Source organism: Wallemia mellicola (genome assembly GCF_000263375.1).
Source record: "Wallemia mellicola CBS 633.66 unplaced genomic scaffold WALSEscaffold_11, whole genome shotgun sequence".
Taxonomy (NCBI): domain Eukaryota; kingdom Fungi; phylum Basidiomycota; class Wallemiomycetes; order Wallemiales; family Wallemiaceae; genus Wallemia; species Wallemia mellicola.
Window position 1 is genome coordinate 163,506 of NW_006531968.1, and position 25,044 is coordinate 188,549.

Consider the following 25,044-nt stretch of genomic DNA (forward strand, 5'->3'; position numbering starts at 1 on the left):
AATGATGAGGTCATTTAACGTTCACAAAGGCTGATCATTCACTATCATGATAAGTTTACCATACGAGATTATTGCTGAGATAATAACATATCTGGCACATGAAGACATCCGCAATCTCACTCTAATCAAACAATTTACGTCAATTAGCAGCATAACTGTATTAGAGACTTTGGTTGTTTCTAAATTTGATAAAGATGGTATATCAATATTAAAATCACCTAGGGTAATCGAGAATGTAAAGTATGTGTAAACGTCATAATCAAACGTCATGTCTAACATAATCTACAGAAAGCTAACTGTAGATTGCGAATATACAGTAAAACTACCAAATGAGATAGCAAGTATGGATCAATTACAGTTCTTAGAAATAGATCTACGGTTTATTAGTCGTGAAATGGAGAACTTTAGCAATGCTTTAGTTGCAAGACCATTTGGGGACCTTTCATTAACAGAATTTATCCCTGCTTCAAACACTTTGAAAGGGTTAACATTAAGGTTATACTCCTCAAATGACATACATCGCGACAGGTTAATATTAGATGAGATAATATTGAAATTACCAAGTCTAGAGATATTTGCGGTAGTGTTTGAGCAGCAAAGCAAATACGAGCAAGATATGGAACCTATCATCGCAAAGCTTGCTAGTTTGCCTTTGCGAGGAATAGCAGTTAAATGGGAGAAAGGTAGCAGCTATGATAGACTACGCGTTCTTTATGCCGATAGGTTTGGTACCTTACGGAGAGTAACAAGTAAGGAAGAGCGGTTGCGTATCTCGTCAAGCTTTTTTCATTTCGGACGAATTACGAATATGATGGATTAATAATGTATTACTAATGAACTCTTAATGTATTGATGTATTTTCATGTATTTGTTCTTTTTGTTTTATATTACCCTTTATGGTACATCTAAATTGTGTGATAAATTATTGAAACGCCGCATAATGTAAATTAAGAAACCATACAAATCTAAAGTAAAGAGAAGTATGGGAGTATTTAAGTTTCTCAATCAAGCCTTTGAATATAGATATTGTGAATAGTAGATTTATTCGTTCTCCGTTCCTGAACATATTTGAAACATACAGGGATGGTAGTTTTCACCAAATTATCTTACTATTAAAACCAACGAGAGCCTCAGCAGCTACATATGATACATCTCCCAGAGCGCGCCCTATAACTTAAAGGACATTCGCTTTTCGTAGGGACTGTCTAAACCGATCTGATATTACATCCATAAATTGAACAGAACCTCCGGAAATACCAGAAAAGATCTAGACAATGATTGAGAAATAGCTAGTAGCTGTAAACTTAAAGCACAGCTGGTACAATTTGAGATATGCTATAACCCCAAAAGACCCACACTACCTGTCGCGTCTCCTTCCCAGATATTTGACGAAAACGTCCAAGAAACTACAACTATATGAGGAGGTGAAATACTAAGTGGATTAGCTTAGCATAACAACTTCTGAATGTATTATAAAATGTATCTGTGAGTGTTTGTCATTTTTCTGTATCAAGGGGGAAAATTTTTGTAGCTTAAGTCCAATAACATTATACAAATACGCAGTTTTTCACTTATAAAAATCACGCTTGATTTCTGCCACCTGTTCAATCGATGTCGCTATATTTCGGGCGAAAAGTGTTTCGTGTGAAATGAAAATTTGGAGTAAGGTTCAGAAAACGCATACGGTTTCTACACTACCTATCACCCAAACAGTAATCAAAAAGCAAATAGCTCAATACGTAGCAATAAGAGACAAGTTTTATATCATAACCACGAGACTTATCTGTGTCAGCAGGTGCGATTTTCTCAACAGAAACCATCACTACAACTATGAGCTCAGATAATACTGAAAGCTTTAAAGGATATGCGCTGTTTGACGAAACTATGGAAGCCAACGTGTGTCATTGTTTTGTCTACCTTCCGTAAGGCTAACGAAGTCCACAGCCATCAAACAAAAAAGACTGGTATCCGCCAGCTGGATCTAGAGCAGCGAAAGCGCTCGAACATCTTTTTGACGAAGACGAGGCAAACGACGACGACCTTGGGGAATTCCTCACCGATAATTCACAGGACAGAGAATGGGTCGAAGAGGATGCCCGTCAGTAGCTCAAGCTTAAATTTGTTATGATTCACGCAAACCAATAAATATTATGCATATGTGTATCCTAACGATTTTATATCTTTGATTTTTTTAGTTTTGAAATGACGTAATGCACTCTTATCCATTCTCGTATTGTGAACAGGTTATATTACTACAATGACGGCAAGATCACCACTATTACTTCCTAAGAATTTTAGACTAGCAAACGGATCCGTAATAAACTCAATTGGGTTTGGCTTATGGAAGGTCCCGCGCGAGCAAACTGCAGAAACTGTGAGCAACGCGCTCGACCTCGGATATAGACACGTAGACGGTGCATTTGCTTACGGAAATGAAGACATTGTCGGTGAGGTTCTTGAAAAGAAGGGAATTGACAGGAAACACCTCTGGCTGACGTCCAAGACATGGAACAGTTTCTGGGATCCGACAATGGTTAAAGCAAGTGCAGAAGATTCTTTAAAGAAGCTCAAGACACCTTATATGGATCTCCTCCTCTTACACTGGCCAGTTGCCTTCTCAAATCCTGAGAAGAAGCTCGACAAAATGCCTGTGAAGAGGGATGGAAAGCAGCTTCCTGTTATTGACAGAGAAGCGATGGAAAACCTCCAGCATACTTGGGAAGCGCTCGAGAATCTCGTCAAAGAGGGTAAAGTTCGTCAAATCGGTGTTAGTAACTTTTCTATCGGTAAGACTAAGAATTTGCTTGGTTTTGCGAAGGAAAAGCCAGTAGTTAATCAAGTGGAAATCAATCTTCACTGTTCACAGCCAGATTTGGTTAAGTTCAACCAGGAGAATGATATCTTAACCCAGGCGTACTCTCCGCTTGGTTCTGACGCGAAGCAGGCAAGCTATAGCAAAGAACCACTGATAGTCGAGTTATCCAACAAGCTTAATGTCTCTCCTACTCAACTCATTTTAGCCTGGCATTTGAAGCGTGGCATAAATCCATTACCAAGATCAACCAATAAACAGCATCTCCAAGAAAACTTAGAAGGTTAGTTTGATTTTCTGTCGCAATTTCTAGTCTAATATCATCACAGCGATGAATATACAATTCCCACAGGACGTATTTGACGCACTACAAGAAGAAGCCTATAAAACACCTACCAACCGTATCGTAGACCCAAGCGCAAGTTGGGGAGTGGACATCTTCAGCGACGAAGTTTAGCTTCTGATTGTAAATATATTTTATACAACACTGAATATTACAAATCTAAACAAATAAGGTTAAGGTTCCAAAAATGTCTCAATATAATCTGTGTTCATACATAATTCTACTGCAACTTCTTCAAGCAATTTGGATGGTTCGAAGTCAGTAGACGTATGCTCTAATGTATAATCTGTTCCATTTCCTTTTGAAATATTGACCTTGGCATCCAGAACAGTGGTAGGTATAAATTGTGTGCGTTCGGCGGTAGAGAAATCACCTGATATATCCGGAACGTTCTCTTCATCGTTGAAGTACTCTCGGAGCAATAATTTTTCGCAGATAGAGTCAGAATCTGCAGTCTCTGATGGTTCGTCTATCGACCATCTCAACGTGTTGTTGTATCTCTTTGCTGTCATCGTGGTAGGTCTTGTACCAAGGAGCTGCGCACCAACGAATGCTAACGGGCTTTTAGACCTTGATGGTTCGGACCACCATACGAAAGGATCAGTGCCTTCAGATCTAGCGAACTCTCCACTTTTGCTTATGTATCGGTATAAATCTGAATTAATTGTATACTGTACGTTAGCTGTATCTTCATTACTGATGTTTTGATGCGTTGCGATATACATGTTCTTAATTGCTTCAGATATTGAAAAGAAATAGTTCGATGAAGACGAAGGACTCAATCTTCCGCGTAGTGATCTTGTAAGATCATCTGCGAATGGTGCTTGGAAATCAGACAATTGCATATCTATTGAGGTTAACTATTTATATATTTCATTACTTGACACTTACTAGGATTAAGGAATAACGCTAACCAGTGTAAATCAATATCCTGTGTATTAAAAGGTGGATTTATTGATGTTTTCACGTTGTTGATGGTTCTTAACCACCTATAGTTCTCAGCAAAAGCTGACAAAATCAAAGGAGCATCAAACGACCACGTCAACTCGAGCTTAGATTGAGAACGCATCAAGTCTGCCATGGTTTGGATCGTCCAACAGTAGAGAGTATGCACTTGATCAAGTCGAAGTTTGGGACTTTCGAGCATTTCAAAACCGAAATCGAACGGTGAGAACACTCTGGTAATAAAGTGCAAGCCTAAGATGAACTTCTCGAGATTGGCTTTTAACAATTGACCAATTTTATTATCGAAAATCTGCCTAACTTTCGCGGATTTACTCTCGCCAATCATTAAAATAGTTTCTAATACATGTAATACTTGCGTTGCTGAATGAAAAACACCAAAATACCGCCAGTGGGATGGTTTTTTAGGTAAGTCTTGTTTCCGAACCTCGAGTAACTTCTTCAGAACATGATTTATAAGCTTTGATTTATGAAGTGTTTTTACCAGTTTGATCAATGTATCGACGACACCATCTAACTTTGCAGCTGATAGACAAGCAACGAATGCTGAATTATATGCCGAGAGTACGTCTTGCAAGAGAATATCATACGAATGTTTCACATAAGGAAACGAAGATGAATGATCTACTACGAGAGTAGTAACGTTTGCTTTACTGGGACGAGAAATAGAATTCAAAATATCATTTCGACCATCTTTCATGCAGGTATGTACCAATCTGCTTTCATCAGTGCCTAATGGTGTTGAATGTATTGTCATTATATCGTGTTTTGAATCTTTCAACTTCCAGGAATCTATCGATAGAATTATATTAGAATCATTTTGCCAAAGTTGTGTTTGATAAGATTTACGAACTCGATCAGCATACTCTTTCCCTACATGAACGAGGTATTCAGAGGCGTTTAGATGTTCCGTCGAAATGCTACGAGATTTGAGAGAAATAATGATGTCATGATGCTCACTGAAGTCATTGGTCAACATATAATCTTTTAAAGCTCTTTCCTTTTTTTCTTCTTGGCTTTCGTTCCTCTGACTATTTCTAAGAGCAGGTTTAGATTTAATTAGATCTTCTCTATTTTCATTCTGCTCAAGACTATTTCGAAGGATATGCCTGGTTTCGACTTTGTCTACTTTGTCTTCATTCTGCTCAATGAACTGCTCAATGAATCTCAACCTTTTATCGACCTCTACCTTTCTCTGACGGTCAGATGTACGATGGAAAGTGCGAGGTAACTGAGGAATGAGCGGACGCTGTCTATAGAAACCCTCATAGTCATTCACCAACTGCTCTACGAATGAAAGATCAGGTTGTGAATCATTTATAAATGCGTTATTCATCCAGTTTAGGGAGCTTTGTCTTGATCTTTCAAGTTTCTCAGCCTCTATATCGTGGTGTATTTCTAATATTTCTGGAGTCTGGTTTGTTAGTTTTGATTAGACTATATGATTCCACTTACGACGGGTAATCGACTAGTTCTTTGACGAAATGTTTCTCTAATACACATGACATAGTACATTGCAGGCAACGCAAAGTCAGGATATAGATCTGAGACAACTTCCAAAATGTCTAGTTTATTTTCTGTTACTAGATCGTTGCCCTCCTCTGCAGCTTTTAAGTTTAAGAACCAAAACTTTATAGTAATAATGCTATCATATGAGTGATCGTTGATATCAATGAACTGGAGTTTGCCTAAAACTGTTTCAAATGGTTGATTATCCATTTCTACGATAGAATAGCGCGTCTGTGCCGTGTAGCGTGATTTCCAATTGTGAGATAATGATGGTATGAATTTAAAGATATACTAACAGATATAAGTAATTTGAGTTTATATATCTAACTATTACACTATATCTCTATCAAATCAGATAGATCTCTCTTCCATCTCTTCAATCATCATGTCCATCTCATTAAGTAAGTAAACAAGAACCGTGTTTTCCATTTTAACGTTATTTTATAGAAGATACACATCCGATCAACCCATACAGCGAGAGAGGCAGTGCTACGAAGCTCGCAGTCGATGCAAAGGGTGAGAAGCTTGTATACGCTAACGGTAGATCTGTTATCGTGAGTGATATGCTATTATTATAATACTCTCAATAACATCTCTCAGATACGCGATTTAAAGGTAAATAGCGATATTCAACACTTTATACGTGCACTGATATCATCGACCTAGAACCCTTCAAAATCATTCGTATACCAGGGGCACATACAGCCAGTCACAGTAGCCCGTATTTCTCCATCTGGTTTCTACTGCGCTTCTGGAGACGTCACCGGTACTGTACGCGTCTGGGATATCGTCGGTGAAGACAAAGTATTGAAATCTGAAGTGAAAGTAACTTCAGGTAGAATGTAAGGCGTTTTATTTCATCTACAAGATCAATGATCTCATAATACACAGCAACGATCTCGATTGGGATGGTGATTCTCAACGTATTATTGCAATTGGTGAGGGTAGAGATAGCTTTGGTAGAGCATTTATGATGGACAGCGGTACAAATTGCGGTGAAATTACAGGCCACTCAAAGGTTTGTCAATTTATCAATTTGAAGCCGCTTTTGACATAGAGACAGCCAGGAAATGCCGTAGCAATACGCAACAAGCGTCCATTCAGAGCTGTCACTGCATCTGACGACTCTACGTTGGTATTCTACCATGGCACACCTTACAAATTCGTCAAGACAATCAAAAAGCATACAAAGTTTGTTCAAGATGTTAGATTCTCCCCAGACGATTCCAAATTCGTTAGTGTCGGTTCAGATGGCTCATTGTTTGTCTTTGATGCTTCATCGGGTGATATCATACACGAATCACTGAAGGCCCACTCAGGTTCAATCTACGGCGTTGCTTGGGCCAGCGACTCCAGCAAGTTTGTAACAACCTCAGCCGACAGGTACGTCAAAGTATGGTGCGCAAACACTTACAACGAGCTCCTCTCATATGAAATTGGCCAAGGAATTGATAACCAACAAGTCGGTGTAGTCTGGCCAGCAAATTCCGAAAAGGTCATTTCATTGGGTGTCAATGGAACGCTTAACGAGATCGACGTCAGCAATAAAGATAGTATCACCAAGGGAGAAATTCACGGTGCCACGCGTGCAATTACAGCATTTGCGCAAACTGAATCATCTTTAATTAGTGGTTCATTTGACGGTAACCTTCGCTCATTCACTAAAGAGGGAGGAGAATGTAAGCCTATTGAGGGCGGCTCAGGTAAATCAGTCACAAAATTGTTCACCAAGGGCATTTCCAAAGACATTGGTGCACTTACGGTCGGATTTGACGACAAACTTCGCGCTGTTGATACAGCTTTGTCAAACACTACCACGCTTAGTGTCCCACTCTCTGCCTTTGCTAAGGGTCTGGCAGCAGACGAAAACTACGCTTTGGTAACCTGCATTAACGACACAATTGATATCGTTGAGTACAAGCAAGGTGGTGAGGCTCCAAAGAAGTCCACAACTGTTAAGTACACACCAAGTGCAATAACCCTTGACAAGGATTTAGTTGCAGTTGGTGACGAAACAGGTAAAGTTCATCTTCTTGAGTTCACCAATGGTGTTTTAGGTAAAGAAACCAAAACACTCGAAAGAGGTAGATCTGAAATCACAGCTATCTCTTTTTCACCTAGTGGTGAATTCATTGCTGTTGGAGAGGTATGATGATCTCGTTGATTCCTAATGTCGCTAATGCATTGCTAGAACAATGGCAAGATAACCGTCTATGATCGCGCTGGCGAGGTCAAGACTAGCTCATGGGCATTCCACACAGCTAGAATTACTTCTATTGAATGGACAGCAGACTCCCAAGTGGCAATGACCACATCTCTGTAGGTATCTCTGATAACAGAAGTTTTTCTATTAACACATTACAGTGATACTAACATCTACTTCTACTCAATCGAGAAGCCTTCACGCAATATTTCAATTAAGGTAGATATTGATATAACAACATGACGCATATCTAATGACTTGTTAGAACGTAGCAGCAGGCGGTCTCATCGGTGGAGTATGGACATCAGATGCTAAATCGATAGCTGTGGCAGGAGCCGACGGCAATATCCGCACTTACGACGTCGACCTCAAAGATCTCAAATAAGGTATGATACGTATGATACCAGAGGGGAGAAAGTAAATATCTATGCATACTGTCTTCTTTTGATGCTTTTTAATACAATAGATTAAATGAGAGATAGGAGGAAATCCAGAATTATTTGTACATTATGGAAGAGGATATGTTAGATGTTGAATCTGAGTGTGGCAGATGCACCCTTCCTATCCAGCTTGATGAGACGTTTACCGACTAACGCGTAGATGGACTTAGTTGGTAATTCGCTTGGCCATCCTTTCGACTGGATGAGTAATCCAAGATGATCTTTGGCTTCTTGCATAGACAGTCTGTTCTCAGAGGTTGTCAACAACTTCAGTAGTAACGCTGCACTTGTGGCTGTTTGAGGGTTGTTTAATTCCTTAGCGTTCGTAAGTGATGATGCTATACTCAAGATTGAGTGAGTTGGTGATCCAGGTTCGTTCTGTTGTGAGGCTGCGGGAACAATTTCGATAGCATCTCTCAATAGCTGAACCATTCTATCAACATGAGGCGTGTCCATACTTTCTGATGTCGCATCTTTTGGTTTAACCACATCACCGAAGCCGTTCCATATCAATTTCTGGATATCGTAAGTATCAGATGCAAAAGACGAAGTTCATAACTCACTATAGCTGCTTCAATTTCTGGAGTTGTTTCAATCATAGGAGTAGTATCTCGTTCTGGTATTGCCGATGGTGCTTCAGGAATTGGTGTCTTCTCTTTAGGTGTAGCCATCGGCGTAGTCGAGGCAGCTTTCTCAATATCCTTGAATTTAGGTGGTGGATCAAATTCAGGTGAGCTTGGTGGAGTTGGTTTACGCATTGTCAAATCAATACTCTCAGGTTCATCTTCAAATTCAAATTGGGGCTGTTTAGGTGGTGCATGTGACTGGGGCTGTGGTGTATCCATGTTCATAAACATATCACTTCCACCGCCGCTAGGTAAAGTAGGTGTGGACGGCATTAGATTCATTTCATCTGATGTATTACCCAATAATGTTGATTGATTCAAAGTGTTTTCATTACCAAGTTTAAATGAATCATCTTCATCATCTTGCGGTAAGCCTTTCATTATCTCTGCTTCACGTTGATCGGTAGCCAACTTCGGTTTGCGTGGTGTGTTTGCTCTCTTTTGTATTTCTTTCATTTGTCGCAAAGGAAGTTGAATTGGTGTTGGGGGTGCTTGCCTAGATGTAGATTTTACCTGGGCTTCCAGTTTTTGAGCCTTTACGGTTGCACTCAATACTTCTTTGCGTTTCTTCAGTGCAATCACTTTGGCTTGCATCTTCTTAACCTCTTCTGTCTGTACTCGTATTAGTTCCTGCGGGGAAGCGCTATCATTCTGTAACTGCTGACGCTCAGGAAGGTCTTCCATTTTGCTATCAAGTGGCTAATATAAACGTTAGTAGAAGACACCAAAAAAACGCGCTGATACGGACTGAATCAATGATATTTTGATAGTTTTGCATACGCTCTTCTACTTCTTGGAATTGTTTTCTAAGGTTTCGGATATGCTGCTTTGTGCGTGGTAGTGGACGACTGAATATCGGTTAGTTTTGAGCTGAGTGGAAATCAAATACGTACTATTCATCTATCAACTTTGAAGCTGCATTAAGTAAAACTTCAATATCGTATTCCTTTCCTGTTTGAGGTCTAACGCGTAATGGCGTCGGTGCTTCAATCGTTCTTCTAATGAGTTTACTACTGAATTGATCATCATCAAAAGTGTTCACAGATTTGACAGAAGTATCCAATTGCTGTGATTTAAACAGTTTAACTTCAGTTGTATCAGCATCCCTCAAGTAATCCAATATGTCGATATATCCAAGCGCGGCTTTAACTGTCCAGGACTGCTTGACTGGTTTTGGTTTCTTGTTTATTTCTAAAATTTCATTCGATTGACTTGAAATCCGATTTAATATTTCGTTTAACTTTGACATTATTTACGCGTTGGTTGAAGACTATCAAAACGCGTAGAATGTCAGATAGCGATTTAGTGGAAAATACAAAAAAGTGAGACTTTTAAAGCCTTTTTGTTTTATATTAATTCATTATTAGATTAATAGAGACATCAAACAATCGTCAACTCTATTTAGATACGATAAAGCAACAATTTAATGAGAAGTTGAAAGACGATTTCTTAAATAAGAAGGTAGACGACTCTACTTCATTTAGCTCAAACCAGTCCATACAGCAATTACCTACAGATCCACTCTCTTTCGAATCTGAGTTACTTCAGAGTGTTGACTACTTCGGAAAGCTCAAGTTTAAGTATGTAGAGCAGCAAACAAAAGAAAACTTCCTGAAGAAGATTCTCTCTACTCAACCACCGCTTATAACACCAGAAGATAACGCGATCTTAGAGGAATCAAATAAGCAAGACAAACAGCTACTCAAACAGGCAAAAGAGGCTACTGATAAGAAAACTCAGAACTTAGAAGAACTCGTACAGGTGGTAGCAGAAGAACATGACAACTACACTCAAGAGTTGTCCTCTGCTAATGAACTTCTCAGCGAAATCCAAGAAATGCAGCTCGAGTTGGCCAAATTGAGAGCCACGCATCCACCAGAGCAAAGATTAACACCCGCTGTTGCGCAAGAAATTCTTGATGATCAGGTATGTTCAATATTCATGAAGTACGTCCATACCTAACAGAATCTAGATTATTGAAATGCAGAACCTCTCTGATATTAAAGAACAGCAAGCACTTGAACGTAGCCAGTTGACAGAGGAAATCAAAACACTTACTGACCAAGACGAGAGATTGCAACCAGAGTTATCAGCCGCGAAGAGAATGGGAGAAGATGCTAAACGCGCGAAGGAAGACGTTGAGGATGGTATAGAAGATTTAAACACATGGTGAGTTGAGGTTTAATGCGATAATATGTCGCTCATGCATTAAAAGGCTTGATGCTGCGCGTGAAGTATATTCAAACCTAATTGGTATCTTAAACGTCAATACACCTGAACCAGCAACTCTAGAAATAGAATACGATGCACGTAAGGATCTCAAAGGAAAATTTCTGGAGAATATGCATCCTAAGTGCACACTTTTCTTAAACTTTAACCCACAAACTAGGAGGTTTGTAGGAGCAGAGGTGCGTTATCATTAATTCTAATAGAAACACATATTGATAGCTTATAGCTGCGTAATGCACCGGAAAAGGTAGTTATCGATGACGCTATCGAAGCTGCGGAACTTCATGGATCAGCACCTCGCCTTATCCAGGATTTGTTGTATAGACTGAGAACACAGTAATTACCAATCCCACTGTTGTATTATTATAACTTATGTAATAAGATCTATATAAAAACAATAAATTAATTGACTTTAAGTAACAGTCCTTTTTTGTGATCTAAAATGTTTGTTAGTTTTTTAACAAAGTAAACGGTGAATACTCACGCAAAATGCTTATTCTTCCTCTTCTTCGAGTCAACTTTCGCTGCAGATCTCTTACTCTTCTGATGAGCTGCAAGTTGTGGGTTTTTTATCACCTATTGTAATGATTAGTCATTATTAGGTGGTAATCCAAGAAATACTCACATTCTGTTTACGTGCGAATTTACGTTCATCTCTAACAGCAACAACACGTTGCTTGATAGCCTGGTAAACACGGAGATAGAGTGTATTATCAACCTTGCTCTGAATCATACTCATAACCTCTTGAGCAAGATTTTGCAATTCATCCAACTCGTTGTCCTTTTTGATATTCTCATCACCTGTAATTCTAACAAGTGGATGAAGAAGTTGGTAAATATACATGGTAATTCTATCACTATCGAGAGTGTTGACCATGTAACCCATCCAATGGCAGATGAAAGTTGGTTGCATGATCCACAATTTCTTTTCTTGCATATTATCCTCAAATGAACGCTTGAAAAATGACAATCTGGATTGATAGGATAGTTTCCTGAATAACCAGCCCAATGGATCACGTTTCCAGCTCTCTTCAGCGGATACTTCCTCCTCATCACCTTCTTCTTCCTCAGCAGCTTTCTCAGCGATCTCCTCGTCATCCTCTTCCTTCTTTTCGTTCTTTATTTCAATTGGTACAGTTGCGAAACATCTTGAAATGAAGATGAGATTCTTGACAACTTGGTGCGCGATATCGTTATCCAAATGTTTAGACCTAAGCTCAAAGGAGAACTTCCTAGCTAGCTCTACCATACTTTCCAATGATAAGATGCCATCTTTGCCCAATTTAGGAGTAAATGGTTTCTTGATAGTGAACAAGGAATTGATGAGTTTAGAAGTTTGGTAACGAACCCAAACATGTTGATAATTGAGAATTTCAACTATGGATACCCAATCAATCTCGCCAACGGTTTCTGGATAAGTCGTGATAACCTTAAGGAGCGAGTTAAGCGAATGGTAAACAACTTGCCACTCATCAACTTTGAGCAATTGCATCATATCAGATAACATATCTGGAAGATAAGCTTTTCCAACGGTACTGTCGAGAGCATCGACGAAAATACCACTAACTTGCGCTGATAATCTCTGTAGGCTAGGTTGTTGCACTTGATGTGCCCAGCTATGCATCATCGCGGCCACTTTATCTCTACCGCTCTTATCATAAACTCCAAGGATACTTTTGATAATCGCACTAGCACTTTCTTTGCATGTTGCAGAATCATCATTCGCTAAAACCATAACCAAAGCAAGGAAGACGATATCCGAGTTGTTTCTCAAGTTATCAGGATCGAATTTCTGAATGATAACAGAAAGCAATTCCATGACTGATAATCTACCAGATTCGTAAACATAGCTTAAGTTCTTCGCGAGGAATTCAAACACCTTCTTGACTCTAGCTTTTCCTTGTGGATAATCAAGTAAGAATTGTAAGTAGATATTTCTACAGATTTCCCTAACTTGAGATGATTGATTGGTTACCATAACCTCTGATACTCTCTCCATTATTTCGTAAATCTCTGGCACAATCAATTTCCTATTAATAATTGACTTGAGGAGTGTGAATAAGGTGTGTTGACGGTCGTGTTCCTCCAAATCTGGTTTAATGAGAACGAGGAGATGCTTCAATTGCTCCTCTTTAATAGTAGCTGTTTTGACTTCCCGAAGGATGACCGATAAAGCACGTAAAGTAGTTTGAGCAAGCCTTTCGATTTGGTTAGAAAAAGTTATATTCAAGAAAATGAACTCACTCTGATTGAGTACCACCGCAATCGTCTAATAAAGCAAAAATACGCTTGACGAAAACACCCAAACTTTTATCTATAGATGGTAAAGGTGCCCTGGCAATGTTCGAAGTCGACCTCAAACCGAGAATAACAGTATCAGTGTTTGATGAGAATAGAACATTACCAATAGCTGATACCAATGGATCCATTCTTGCGAGATGGTCTGTATTCTTGAAATCAAATTGGGAACGCTTGAAAGAGGTATTGAAGAGATCCAAACCGAGGTTAATGAACTTATGGGAATTATTCTCAAAGTAATTCTTTTCTTGACGAACATCTCTCTTCAATTGAACAATAGCACCCTCTTTTACATTTTCCTTCTTCCTGCCTTTCTTCTCTGACGGCGTTGCAAATTTACTCTTTTGAGCAATAAGCGAATAACACAATGACAGAATATCCGTTGGACTGAATTGTTTGTTCGATATGACACCTAAACTAACCCTGCGCAAAACTTCGTCAACGGCAAGAATTGTCTTTGCTGATTCAGTGACTGTGATCATATCTCTAACCGGAAGAAGTAGGACTGGCATCTTCGAAGGGGAACATAATCTAGCTAAAATCTGGTAGGTATCCAATGACTTGTTCTTAGCTGATTTGACTTCTTTCGTTTGTGTTTTCCATTCTTCATTCTGAGCATCCTTTGCTGATCTACCGAAGATAGTTTCAGTAATAATAGCAATAACGTCCTGTGAAACGAGATCAAGGTTGTCATATTTTCCTGCCTCAGACTCAATTAGGTGTAGTATAACAGAGTGGACGGTGTACGACAAAACGTGAAGTTGTGCGCCTCGCGTGAGTGCTTCTTTGAGGGCAGTAATGATAGATGGTAGGTAATCAGGTCCAACAATTGTGCTGATTTTGCATAATACCTCTCTTGCTAGTACACGCGTATCGCTGTCTTTACTCTTGAATACTTGAGCCAAGACAGTGATCAATCGGTTGACTTCCATGTCTCTAGTTTCGGCAGGTAAGAAGAGTGCGACACGAACATATCCAGCTGCGATTGGGATACGAATACTTGCTTCAGTTTCATCTTTCTGTTCTAAGTATTTAAGCAAGAGTGGGAGTAATCGATTCGTAACTGCCTCAGAAACCTTAGCAGCACTTGCACCTTGCTGTATAGCGAGATCCTCATCATCACTCTCCTCTTCTCCCTCATCGTCACTCTTCTCAGCAGTTTCTTTCTCAACGTCTTCTGACATGTTGAAATGGAAATGCTCCAAAATCGACATAGTAGCTCTGATGTAAACCTTCTCGTTGCTATCTTTTGCTTTTGCGAGTTTCAAGTAAGATCTAACGAGATTGTTGTAAGCGCTCCAACCGAGCTTGCTGGAGCATTGACCGAGTGTTCTGATAGCATCAGTTGTGAGATTATGGTCCTTCTTATCAGTAGCACCAGATACCTAAAATTCATCAGCCTTGCACTCTCTATGTATGCGTTACTTACGAAATGACCGATAATCGGTATGAAAACTTTAACAAGTGCGTCATTTGGTAAAATACCCTTACTTGCGAAATCACCTAAACGCTGTAATGCTCTAGAACGTCTATGTACTTGGAAGTGATGAACATTATTAAAGAAGTTAGCCTCTTCATCACCATCCATTAACAATGGACGCATTTGAGTGAATGTTGAAATGTTATCGCATTTCTCAACAGCTCTGGCAATAACTGAGATGATTTCTATTCTAACCAACTCAAATTTAGTTTTCAATATTCTACGTAAACCTGGGTAAAGCATCCTGAGGAGCGTTTCCTCGAGTTCGTCTTCTTGACTTTCGCTGACAACCTGGACAAACTTTCTCATGACGCTGCTAGCAGAAGATCTAATGGATAATTCCTCAGGATCACCAATGAAGAAAAGCATGTTGTGGAGGATTGCCAACCAATCTCTCTTTTTCCAGTCATATGCTTGATCTTCAACTTTGCCAAATGCAGCCAAACGCTTGTCGAAATCTGGTTCACCGATGCGCTTAGTCGACCAACTATTCAGTGCAGATATAATACCGTATGTAGTTTTGAAAGATTTGTCGACACTTGTGAAGACTTCCATGATATCAATGAGACCATTTCTAGCTTGACGTGATCTCAGAAGTGAGAAGAGTGATACGAAGAGGTTATAATTCTTGATGTGGAATTCTGAGGATATGTCACTAAAATCTGGTACTAATTTCAAGAGATTACTGTAGATAGACAACAAATTTGTTTTAATCTTCTCATTTACAACCTTATGTGATTGTCTCAATAAAGGTTGGAGAAGGTCTAGTACTCTCCTAGCTTGATACTGATCATCGATGTATTTAGAAATATTGCTAAGAATGCCAATTTGACGTTTAGCTATATCATCCTTGGCATTTGCATTACCCTTGTTTAAGCCAACGCTGAACTTATCAAATCTGTCAGAGAGCGAAACCAAAAGGGAGTGGACGTTTGGTTTGAGAACTTGTTCCCTGACGAGCTTCCTTAAGGCAATACTTTCATCAGTTTCGTCATTTGTATCCTCAAACTCTGAAACTTGGATGATATTGTCAACGATATCGAAAACTCTGAGTACAACAGCCGGTTTGACATTGTTTGCAGTAATAATTTCAAACACTTTTGACAATAATCTTTGGTCAAACTTCTGCAAATATGGTAAATAAAGTGGTGAATCTGACCAAATAGCGAAGAGTTCCAAAAGAGATGATGGTGCTTGAGTATTTTCAATTGAAAGCAAGTCAATTCTTGGGGCAATGAAGGATTCGAATGATGATTTAAGATACGGCTCAAAATTAAATTCTACTGAAGGGACTCTAAAGAAGTCTCCGAGTCTCTTCAAACCTAATATTCTGACATTTCGGAGTGGAGTATGCTGAGCTACTTGACTATCCTCTTGGGATGGTTCTCCATCAACATCCATCTGTGAATCTTTCATAGATGAGATGCGTCTTTGTGAATCATGTATCAACTCGACAGTAATACCGAGAAGAGTTGGCCAGTAATCCACTAACGATTTGCCCATATACTTAAGAAGATCTTCGAGCAAACTGAGGTAACCAATTTGACGTTTACCCGCAGGTGGCGTATCAAGATCTTTCAATTGAACACTATTTTGAGTGATAGTAGGTCTTGCATCTTTAAGTGATACCGTCATCAAATCTATCAGTGTGGATAGTTCCTGTGGTAGACAACCACTAAGTGCAGTGAGCACAGCTATTCTGCGTACACTTGAGCCTTGATTTCCTGAGCTTCTGCCTTTTCTCCAAGTCATAACACCATAAAGTAATCTAATTACTATAGGTATAAGACCCTCACGATGACCAGGACTAATCGCCTGTGATTCAATATTGAGCGAAAAGTTTATCAATTCATCTCTAAAGTTGCTCTCATTAAGGAGGTTCTTGAGAGTTTCTTCGTAAGTGTTTATCGAGACGTCTTTCCATGTTAAAATGCATTCAAGTGATTTAAGTTGAATGTTGTTGTCACCCTTGCTTAAAAAGTCTAAGAAGAGATTCCACATTTCAGTCGACTTATACATCGCCTTAGGATTGTTGAAAGTTGCGTAGAGCTTCAACCAGCTGACTAATCTGCCTTTAAGGGTCTTTAATGATTGGCGTTCTTTAATACCTTCTTCATCATCATCAAGGTCTGCATTCTCCCTGTCAGTGAATTTCATGAAGAGAACGTTGAGAGTTTTGGTGTTCTTTTCAGCCACGTTACTACATTTTGAGAGCGTTTCAAGAAGGAGTTCCTCGTAGTTGTTGATGTCAAATCTATCTAGAGCCTTCTGTGCCTAGACAATTGTCAGATATTGTAATTTTAAAACAAGTTCAAATACGTACGTTTACCGATCTCTTCACTGGTTTGCTAAGATCATTGAATGCAATTTGCAGACCCTTGACCCACTTGTCTAGATTTGTACATCTGAATGTTGAATCGTCGGTAACGTAATCAGCTGAAATCATGACACCCTGATCACTAATCTTGAATACATCGTCACTAGTCATCCATGATGGTGCCTGGGTGCTTGTGTTGCTTCTTTGGGTAGCGCCAGCCGCATGTTCAAGTTCAGGTAAAAATATTGGCCAAAGAAGTTTGGTATGTGCACCCATCAATTCACCAAGTGAATCAGACGCCTGTTCGTAAATTGGACGGAAGTTCACCTTGAATTGAGCTGAAAATAGTTAGTATGTTTGACAGATGGAACAGATACTAGTACTCACAAAGCATAAACATAGCACCAACTTTCCTAGACTCTTCAGTGGCATCCGCAGCCAATAGATGTTGACCAACTCTTCTTAGCGTCATGTTACGATCGCGTGATGATTGAACAGTCAGTGGGACGCCTTCTACTTCATAACATTTCTCGTATATGCTGTCAAAGTCACCTCTAAGCTGACTGAGCAATTTGAGCGATGATACTCTCAATTCCGTGGAGTACGTCAAAATATTTACCCTCAACTTATCAACTGCTTCAGAAGACAACGTCGGTTTATTTCCTTGTTCACATAATTGTGAAAGCGCCTTAACTATGATTGAGTAGTTGGAATATCTCAATACAATACTGTTGATGCGTTCTCGAACTAGATCCTCTTTGCCGAGCTTTGAGATGATAGATATCGATATAGAAGTCAACCAGACTTTATTGTAAGGGGTTTTGGAGAATTCATCTTGGACTGTCTCCTCGATATTGCTCGTAAGATGATCAAAAAGCCTAAAGATATCATCGGAATATTGTTTAGCTTCAATGCCAACATTTGCGTGAACGAGTATTGCGATGTTAGACAATAAATCAATATCGCTATCTTCAGAAAAACCATTGATGATACGGTCGACGGACTCCTTGACGCATTTTTCAAGTTCTTTATTTAGGGATCTGAAAAAAGACTGGAATCTCTGGTGTGCAACTGTTGAAGCTATTGGTAGTTGTGAACGCTCAGCAAGTGTAGCCAACAAAGTGAACAACTCATATTGATGGTCTGCAAATGATGTCTTGGAGAGAGGTGGGAGAACGAATTGCTCTATACCGCTCCACTGTAGTTCTGACAAAGCCATGCAGAAACCTAAAACACTCCATTTGTCTGAATGGGCAAACACCTTATCCAAAACTTGTATACCTGGACTCAAGAGATCTTCAAGTTTACCTGCGCAGAGAGCGGTGGCCAACAGCTGCAAGTAATGGATGAAGATAACACCCTCGAGTGACTTGCTAGATATAAGGCTGAGGAGCAACTTAAAGATGGCTCTTCTTGAGCCATCATCAACACGTGTAGCTTTACGAACACCCAAGAGGACTTGAGCAAAACGCATTGCAATTGAGATGCTTCCATTTCTTTCCTTTGATTGTGTTTGAGTTTCGAGTGCTGATACAACGACGTCAGACATTGGCTTCAATGCGGCAGGATCTCTGATGTGATGTATAGCGGAAATCAAAACCCTTATGGTGATGCTTGCAGACGTATTTGACTGAGGGTTATCGATAGAGTAGTTTACCAAGAATGAAAAACTAACGTGAGTGCGCGAGTGTAAAGTAAGGTTTGGAGATTTGATAGCTTCAGAGATCGAAATAGCAATAGATTCTTCGAGTAAAGGAGAAGAAGAAGTGGATTGTAGCATATGTGTGAGTAGAGCATTCAAGGCATTTCCTTTACTTCTTCTGATAAAAGCAGACCATGCCTGAGCGATCCATTTTGCATGTTCGGAAGTGTTCGTGATGAATGGAATGAGCAGATTGTAGATATCAATTGCGGATGATGCGTTATCCTTGAGGAGGTCCCTACTGAGTTGCGATAAGAGGCTGGCCAAAACGACGTAACTCTTCTCCAACAACTGAGGATTATTGTGGGCAATATCAGAAGTTGGTAGACTGCATAGGATTGGTAACAGTTGAGGTAAGTGAGGATGCAAGAGAGATGACAGAGATCTCGCCAACGCGGGTATCAAACTGGATGCAAGTTAGATCAAAGGGGAGCGAAAAGCCAGGAGAACTCACTCCAAGATACCTAGCCAAGATCTCCAGGGATCGTCACCGTATTTCAACGATAAATGGTGAGAGATAGAGTCTAAAATTTTAGATTTATAGTGTATAAGCTGCTCTAAGGAGTTTGTAAAAGGGGATATCTCCCTAGCGAGAGATTGAAAGCCAGCGTGCAAGTTAATATCCTTCAATTGTGCTAACCTCGTGTTGAAAGGGTTTGGATCGTCATTGTCTGTATAATCAATCTCGTGGAGATGCTTATTCAAGATGGCTTTGATATTGATAGAACTAAATTTTTTATTTAGAGTCTCAAATTTATATCTCTTATTAGAGGATTCCTCATTTATACTCCTCTTCATCTCCCAGATGTCGCTGTTGCGGTGAGCGTAGAGAGAAGAGATGAGAAGACAAACTAAATAGAACACAGGGGCAGACTAAGATTTTTATTTTCCTGGACGGTTCTCACCACTCTCATATACAACAAAATGGTACTCAACGACGAGATCTCCAGCCTGCAGCGGCAGAGAAAGTCGCAGCTGGATCTCCTGCGAGAGCTCCTAAACGGGGATAAACTAGACAGATCTGCACTTGTACAGCAAAAGAAGCTCGTCGGCTTGATATAAATTTCACTTGTATTTTCGAACGCTTTGACGCCCATCTCTAATCTTGAGCTGAAATACCCATCATCCATAGAGATGGAATTGAATTCGGATAATATACCAAATAATCTAGACTACCAGCAGTTTTTATTGCAGCCATCTCTCTTCCTCTCACCTTCCCCAAACCAGTACTTGAACCCTAGCCAACAGCTACAACATCCAGGAAGGAATATCTACGTTGGCAATCTCCCCTCAGACGCTACAATAGATGAATTACTCAACTTAGTCAAATTTGGTCCTTTGGAATCTATAAAGTTGTTCCCTGAAAAGTCTTACGCTTTTTTGGCTTTCTTGGATGCCACAATAGCTATCCAGTTCTACCACGACGCTACCACTCGTAAGATTACCCTCCACGGTCAAGAGCTTAAGTTTGGCTGGGGAAAAAACTCGCAGATTCCTACAAATGTCTTACTCGCAGTACAACAGAGTAACGCTTCTAGGAACGTCTACATTGGCGCCATAGACGACACAACTACTGAGGAGTCTTTGGCAAAGGACCTCTCCAAATTTGGACCAATCGATCAGATCAAAATTGTTAGGGATAAAAATATCGCCTTTATTCATTATTTATCTATTGCAGTTGCTATCAAAGTCGTTAACGAGCTCCCCCATGACCCTAAATACGCTACAAAGCGTATAAACTATGGTAAAGATAGATGCGCGTACATTCCACGCAATCAACAACAACCTTCCACTCAAGCTCTCAGGACTGCGGCTGCGATCGCTGCAAGCTCAGGATACCCTTACTCGATGGCTGGCTTTAGCCCATCAGCTGCTGCTGCTTTCCTCAGTTCTTCAACCTATGATAACTACCTCAACCCTCAACTATCAAACAACAATCTCATTGGTGGTGTACCATTGGACAATATTGGAAACAGAACTGTATACCTCGGTAATTTATCAGAAGAGACGACTGCTGAAGAGCTCTGTAATGCTATTCGTGGTGGTATTCTTCAATCTATTAGATATTTGTCTGACAAACATATCGCATTTGTTGTAAGTGGATTCTTTTTCCTCAAACTTCTTTCTCACATATTCTCTCAGACTTTCATCGATCCAACAAACGCATTGACATTTTACCAAGTAGCTTCATACCAAGGTATTACAATCCATAACCGCAGACTGAAGATAGGCTGGGGAAAGCACTCTGGTCCACTCCCACCACAACTAGCATTAGCAGTTCAAAATGGCGCAACTAGAAACGTCTACGTTGGGGCCTTAACCGATATGGATACCTTCAACGAGCAAAAGATTAGAGCGGATTTCGAAATCTTTGGTCAAGTTGAACAAGTAAACTCATTACGTGAAAAGGGATGTACATTTGTTAATTTCACAAATATATCAAACGCAATAAAAGCAATAGAAGCTGTCAAGAATGATGACGAGTACATAAAAGCAGGAATAAAGATAAGCTATGGTAAAGATAGATGCGGAAATCCACCTAGGTCATTATCGAATGGCGTAAGTGGTAAATCATCACAAAGACCTTCACCAAGTCCACATTCGACTCCTTCATTTGATACCAGCCCTGTGTTTCAAGATGTGACTAATCAAATCTAAACGAACACTTGATAATAATATAGATAACCTTATTAGAAGAGCAAGAAATACAATTTAATACTGGATTTAAACCACTGGACAAACGGAATGTTATATATCTCATTTTAATCAACAATTCTCACTCTCGTTAGACTTTTTTCTTTATCGCCTAGATTGTAGGCCTATAGTCCGATCATTAAGAATATTCATAATATTGTAATAAATCGAATTTCATATTTTATTGCCATATTCATATTAGACTCAAATTTGTACCTTAGCTTCTACTGCATCGCATCCGAGTTACTTGAAACTGACGTCGAAGGCGAAACAATTAAAATGAGTTACTCAGGATAGTAAGATAAACTAAAACTTTAATTATACTTTCTAATGAATGAGAAAGCGGCGCACCAAATTACCCACCAGCTGGTGGTGCATACGGAGCAAGCGGCTACGGCTCAGCTCCACCACATAGAGGAAGCTATGGAAGTAGCTATGGAGGTGCTGCACCACCACCACCAGCTAGAGGCAGCTACGGTTCTGGAGCATCCTACGGTGGTACTCCTGGTTATGGCAGCCCTGCAGGCAGCTACGGTGCACCAGGCTATGCAGGCGGTACCACAGCAGGAAACACATATGCTAATGCTGGATACTCCAGACCGCGCCCACCTACGACATACATCGATCCAACCATCCGCAATTGGTTTGAGACAGTTGACAGGAACAAGAGTGGTCAGATTGACGCACAGGAGTTACAAATGGCTTTGGTTAATGGTGACTATTCGTGCGTCATTAGTTTCATATACATTCTTTCGCTTATACGTGCAGAAACTTTGACTTAGACACTACAAAGATGCTTATTGGAATTTGTGGGTGACGCTTATAAACGAGTCATGGTCTCTAACAAAATTCAAGTCGACGTTGATAAGACCGGTACAATCTCAATTGAAGAATTCGCAGGTGTATTCAAGTAGGTCGCGATATTGATTCACTAGGCTTTGTTCCCTAACTCACCACTCAAGGTATATCAACGACTGGCGCAACGTTTTCCAACACTTCGACGCAGACAGATCAGGCTCAATTGAGGGCCACGAGTTAGCAAATGCTTTGGCTCAATTTGGATACAGGTGGGCTGCTTTACCGTGAAGATTGATCTCCTAACTAGTGTAGACTTTCACCATTCACCCTCCGTGTACTTGAAGACAAATATGGCGAGTACCCTATACATCGTCGAGGGTTATGGCTGACATTCACCGCTTCTTCTTCTCACTTCTTTTTCTTTATTTCTTTCATTTTCACGCTTTTCTCAAATGTCTTTATATTCTCAATATCAAATCTGATATCATCGCTAATCAATATACTGCTAATCATACTGTTTACGTATATTATGTACGATTTAGTGAATTCAGGCAATCCAAATATGAACAGAGGTGGTCGCTACGGTGGTGTCGGTGTTCAAGGGATTTCATTTGACCGGTGAATTTGAAATTCTTACAAGCTACTTTTGCTAACTCTTTATTAGCTTCATTCGCGTATGTGTAGCTGTAAAAACTCTCTCAGAGAACTTCCAAAGGTGTGTCTAATCAAGTTCGAATACTAAATAAGCTAACGACGAACAGACTCGATGTACACAAGAGTGGCTACGTCAATATGGACTACGAGTTATTCCTGCAATCGTACGACTTTTTTTCTTCTTAAAATATCGGCTAATAGAGACCCTACAGAGCACTCGCAGCACCATAAGGATATCACGCAGGACTATAACGATATCTTAAAGAACCATATCACAAAGTTAGATTATACACGATTTTATCTTAATGAATTCTATCTTGCGCAGATTTTGTTTATCTTTTGTTATGATGTCAGTGAGAAACAGTAGTGCAGTCAATTTATGTGTACACAATTGTAAAGTTTTTTTGACAATTTACCAATTGGATACACTCATGAAATAAACCGGATGTTTCACACACTCGGTGCTCCACCTCATGACCATTCGGGAAAATAAGGAATTCCAGACTTAAGAGACAATTCAGGAAGTTGTTTAGCTACAACGATGACAAAACCAGCTAAAGAGAAAGTACCATTATCAACCCACCTGATAGCCGGTGGTGTAGCAGGTGCAGCAGAAGCACTAGTATGTCACCCTTTGGACACGATAAAAGTTAGAATGCAGCTTTCGAAATCACGACAAGCAAAGGGTCTGAAACCACTTGGTTTCTATCAAACTGGTAAATACATCATTGGACGTGAATCTGTATTCGGTTTATACAAAGGTTTGGGTGCTGTTTTATCTGGAATTGTACCAAAAATGGCTATCAGATTCGCATCATTTGAACAATATAAGCTATGGCTTGGTAGTCATGAAGGTACTCTATCACCCGGTAAAGTTTTTATTGCCGGTCTCGGTGCAGGTACAACAGAAGCGGTTGCCGTAGTAACACCGATGGAAGTCGTCAAGATTCGTCTGCAATCTCAACAGCACTCGATGATGGATCCTTTGGATGTGCCGAAAGTGAGTGTGAGAAAATGTTGAAAATTTGAATACTAACAAACTAAATAGTATCGTAACGCAGCTCATGCGCTCTATACCATTGTAAAAGATGAGGGTATATCTACTCTCTATCGTGGCGTTTCTCTCACTGCATTACGTCAAGCTACAAATCAAGGTGCTAATTTCACAGCATACCAGCAACTCAAAGCGGTATCATACAGTTATCAACCACAGTACAATGGCACGGAATTACCAAGTTGGCAAACGGTCATACTCGGTTTAATTTCCGGTGCAGCTGGTCCATTAACTAACGCGCCAATTGACACAATCAAAACACGTATACAGAAAGCTCAGAAAGTACCAGGTGAAACTGCTATATCGAGATTAATGGGTGTTGCTACAGATATGTGGAAGCAAGAAGGTGTTGCCTCATTCTATAAAGGTATCGCACCGCGAATTCTTCGCGTCGCACCAGGACAAGCTGTCGTTTTCTCTGTCTTTGAGAAAGTCAAACCACTTGTTGAGAGAATGAAAGGCGAATATTTATATGAGCCATCTGATAACTAAACCTTGTACTAAGATAAACAATTTACTTATCACTTTCTTCACCAGAGTTGCTGCCTGGCATTAACTCCTTTACCATTTCTTTAGCATCAATACCGGCTTCCTTGAGTTCTTTATTGAGTTCGGTAGAAAGCTCCTTCACTCTGGTGTCAGTAGCGAGAGAGTACATTGTTTGAACTGAAGGGTTAGAGCCTGGTTCAACACCCTTCTCTTGCATAACTTGACTTAATTCCTTGATAATATCTAAAGCTTTTGGTGCTTTTGAGAGCTTCTCAAGTAATTGGGCTTGTTCAGATGATCCAAAGCCAGAAGCGTTTCTGAATTGAAGTGAATTTCTCATTGGAGTTACTAGAGTAGCACTTCTAGTAGATCTCATAGCATTTCTGAAGATATTTCCTCTGGCGATATTTCCTATCATTTCGACTTCGTCGTA

General features: G+C 39.8%; 11 protein-coding genes across 11 annotated transcripts; 7 read left to right on the forward strand and 4 right to left on the reverse strand.

Moving 5' to 3' along the window:
- Window positions 1-46: 46 nt before the first annotated feature.
- WALSEDRAFT_64578 (hypothetical protein) lies at window positions 47-2,106 on the forward strand (the record flags this gene model as incomplete). Its single annotated transcript, XM_006958604.1, has 4 exons — window positions 47-240; window positions 289-749; window positions 1,793-1,896; window positions 1,945-2,106. The coding sequence occupies 4 exons, from the start codon at window positions 47-49 to the stop codon at window positions 2,104-2,106; spliced, it is 921 nt and encodes a 306-aa protein (XP_006958666.1).
- Window positions 2,107-2,169: 63 nt separating this feature from the next.
- Window positions 2,170-3,287, forward strand: GldB (Aldo/keto reductase). The gene is made up of 2 exons (XM_006958605.1): window positions 2,170-3,095; window positions 3,142-3,287. The coding sequence occupies exons 1-2, from the start codon at window positions 2,258-2,260 to the stop codon at window positions 3,267-3,269; spliced, it is 966 nt and encodes a 321-aa protein (XP_006958667.1). The 5' UTR covers window positions 2,170-2,257; the 3' UTR covers window positions 3,270-3,287.
- A 4-nt stretch (window positions 3,288-3,291) lies between these two features.
- Window positions 3,292-5,898, reverse strand: WALSEDRAFT_60523 (hypothetical protein). Its single transcript, XM_006958606.1, has 3 exons — window positions 5,574-5,898; window positions 4,047-5,532; window positions 3,292-4,002 (listed from the first exon to the last, which is right to left on the reverse strand). Exons 1-3 carry the CDS (start codon window positions 5,835-5,837, stop codon window positions 3,329-3,331), a joined length of 2,424 nt encoding a protein of 807 aa, XP_006958668.1. The 5' UTR covers window positions 5,838-5,898; the 3' UTR covers window positions 3,292-3,328.
- Window positions 5,899-6,012: 114 nt separating this feature from the next.
- Window positions 6,013-8,215, forward strand: AIP1 (WD40 repeat-like protein; the record flags this gene model as incomplete). The annotated part of the gene is made up of 9 exons (XM_006958607.1): window positions 6,013-6,028; window positions 6,075-6,181; window positions 6,228-6,242; window positions 6,294-6,469; window positions 6,519-6,645; window positions 6,691-7,773; window positions 7,819-7,946; window positions 7,992-8,049; window positions 8,096-8,215. 9 exons carry the CDS (start codon window positions 6,013-6,015, stop codon window positions 8,213-8,215), a joined length of 1,830 nt encoding a protein of 609 aa, XP_006958669.1.
- WALSEDRAFT_69173 (hypothetical protein) lies at window positions 8,006-10,138 on the reverse strand. The gene is made up of 6 exons (XM_006958608.1): window positions 9,939-10,138; window positions 9,790-9,894; window positions 9,645-9,744; window positions 8,834-9,595; window positions 8,092-8,786; window positions 8,006-8,044 (listed from the first exon to the last, which is right to left on the reverse strand). The coding sequence occupies exons 1-5, from the start codon at window positions 9,998-10,000 to the stop codon at window positions 8,355-8,357; spliced, it is 1,461 nt and encodes a 486-aa protein (XP_006958670.1). The 5' UTR covers window positions 10,001-10,138; the 3' UTR covers window positions 8,006-8,044; window positions 8,092-8,354.
- A 45-nt stretch (window positions 10,139-10,183) lies between these two features.
- Window positions 10,184-11,515, forward strand: WALSEDRAFT_69174 (hypothetical protein; the record flags this gene model as incomplete). Its single annotated transcript, XM_006958609.1, has 5 exons — window positions 10,184-10,218; window positions 10,264-10,822; window positions 10,869-11,065; window positions 11,112-11,304; window positions 11,352-11,515. The coding sequence occupies 5 exons, from the start codon at window positions 10,184-10,186 to the stop codon at window positions 11,463-11,465; spliced, it is 1,098 nt and encodes a 365-aa protein (XP_006958671.1). The 3' UTR covers window positions 11,466-11,515.
- WALSEDRAFT_60526 (hypothetical protein) lies at window positions 11,488-18,904 on the reverse strand. Its single transcript, XM_006958610.1, has 7 exons — window positions 17,608-18,904; window positions 17,227-17,558; window positions 14,853-17,177; window positions 13,370-14,808; window positions 11,751-13,323; window positions 11,610-11,701; window positions 11,488-11,562 (listed from the first exon to the last, which is right to left on the reverse strand). Exons 1-7 carry the CDS (start codon window positions 18,767-18,769, stop codon window positions 11,538-11,540), a joined length of 6,948 nt encoding a protein of 2,315 aa, XP_006958672.1. The 5' UTR covers window positions 18,770-18,904; the 3' UTR covers window positions 11,488-11,537.
- A 207-nt stretch (window positions 18,905-19,111) lies between these two features.
- Window positions 19,112-21,800, forward strand: WALSEDRAFT_60527 (hypothetical protein). Its single transcript, XM_006958611.1, has 4 exons — window positions 19,112-19,432; window positions 19,485-19,741; window positions 19,789-21,016; window positions 21,065-21,800. Exons 3-4 carry the CDS (start codon window positions 20,057-20,059, stop codon window positions 21,578-21,580), a joined length of 1,476 nt encoding a protein of 491 aa, XP_006958673.1. The 5' UTR covers window positions 19,112-19,432; window positions 19,485-19,741; window positions 19,789-20,056; the 3' UTR covers window positions 21,581-21,800.
- A 454-nt stretch (window positions 21,801-22,254) lies between these two features.
- WALSEDRAFT_18999 (EF-hand) lies at window positions 22,255-23,254 on the forward strand (the record flags this gene model as incomplete). Its single annotated transcript, XM_006958519.1, has 8 exons — window positions 22,255-22,340; window positions 22,385-22,425; window positions 22,472-22,526; window positions 22,579-22,683; window positions 22,727-22,771; window positions 22,985-23,032; window positions 23,079-23,129; window positions 23,176-23,254. Coding segments are annotated over 8 exons (510 nt in total), but the record flags the coding sequence as incomplete, so codon positions are not given.
- Window positions 23,255-23,609: 355 nt separating this feature from the next.
- On the forward strand, window positions 23,610-24,614 carry WALSEDRAFT_18986 (putative succinate:fumarate antiporter; the record flags this gene model as incomplete). The annotated part of the gene is made up of 2 exons (XM_006958518.1): window positions 23,610-24,068; window positions 24,117-24,614. 2 exons carry the CDS (start codon window positions 23,610-23,612, stop codon window positions 24,612-24,614), a joined length of 957 nt encoding a protein of 318 aa, XP_006958580.1.
- WALSEDRAFT_57640 (hypothetical protein) lies at window positions 24,329-25,033 on the reverse strand. Its single transcript, XM_006958612.1, has one exon. The coding sequence runs from the start codon at window positions 25,027-25,029 to the stop codon at window positions 24,637-24,639; it is 393 nt and encodes a 130-aa protein (XP_006958674.1). The 5' UTR covers window positions 25,030-25,033; the 3' UTR covers window positions 24,329-24,636.
- Window positions 25,034-25,044: the final 11 nt, after the last annotated feature.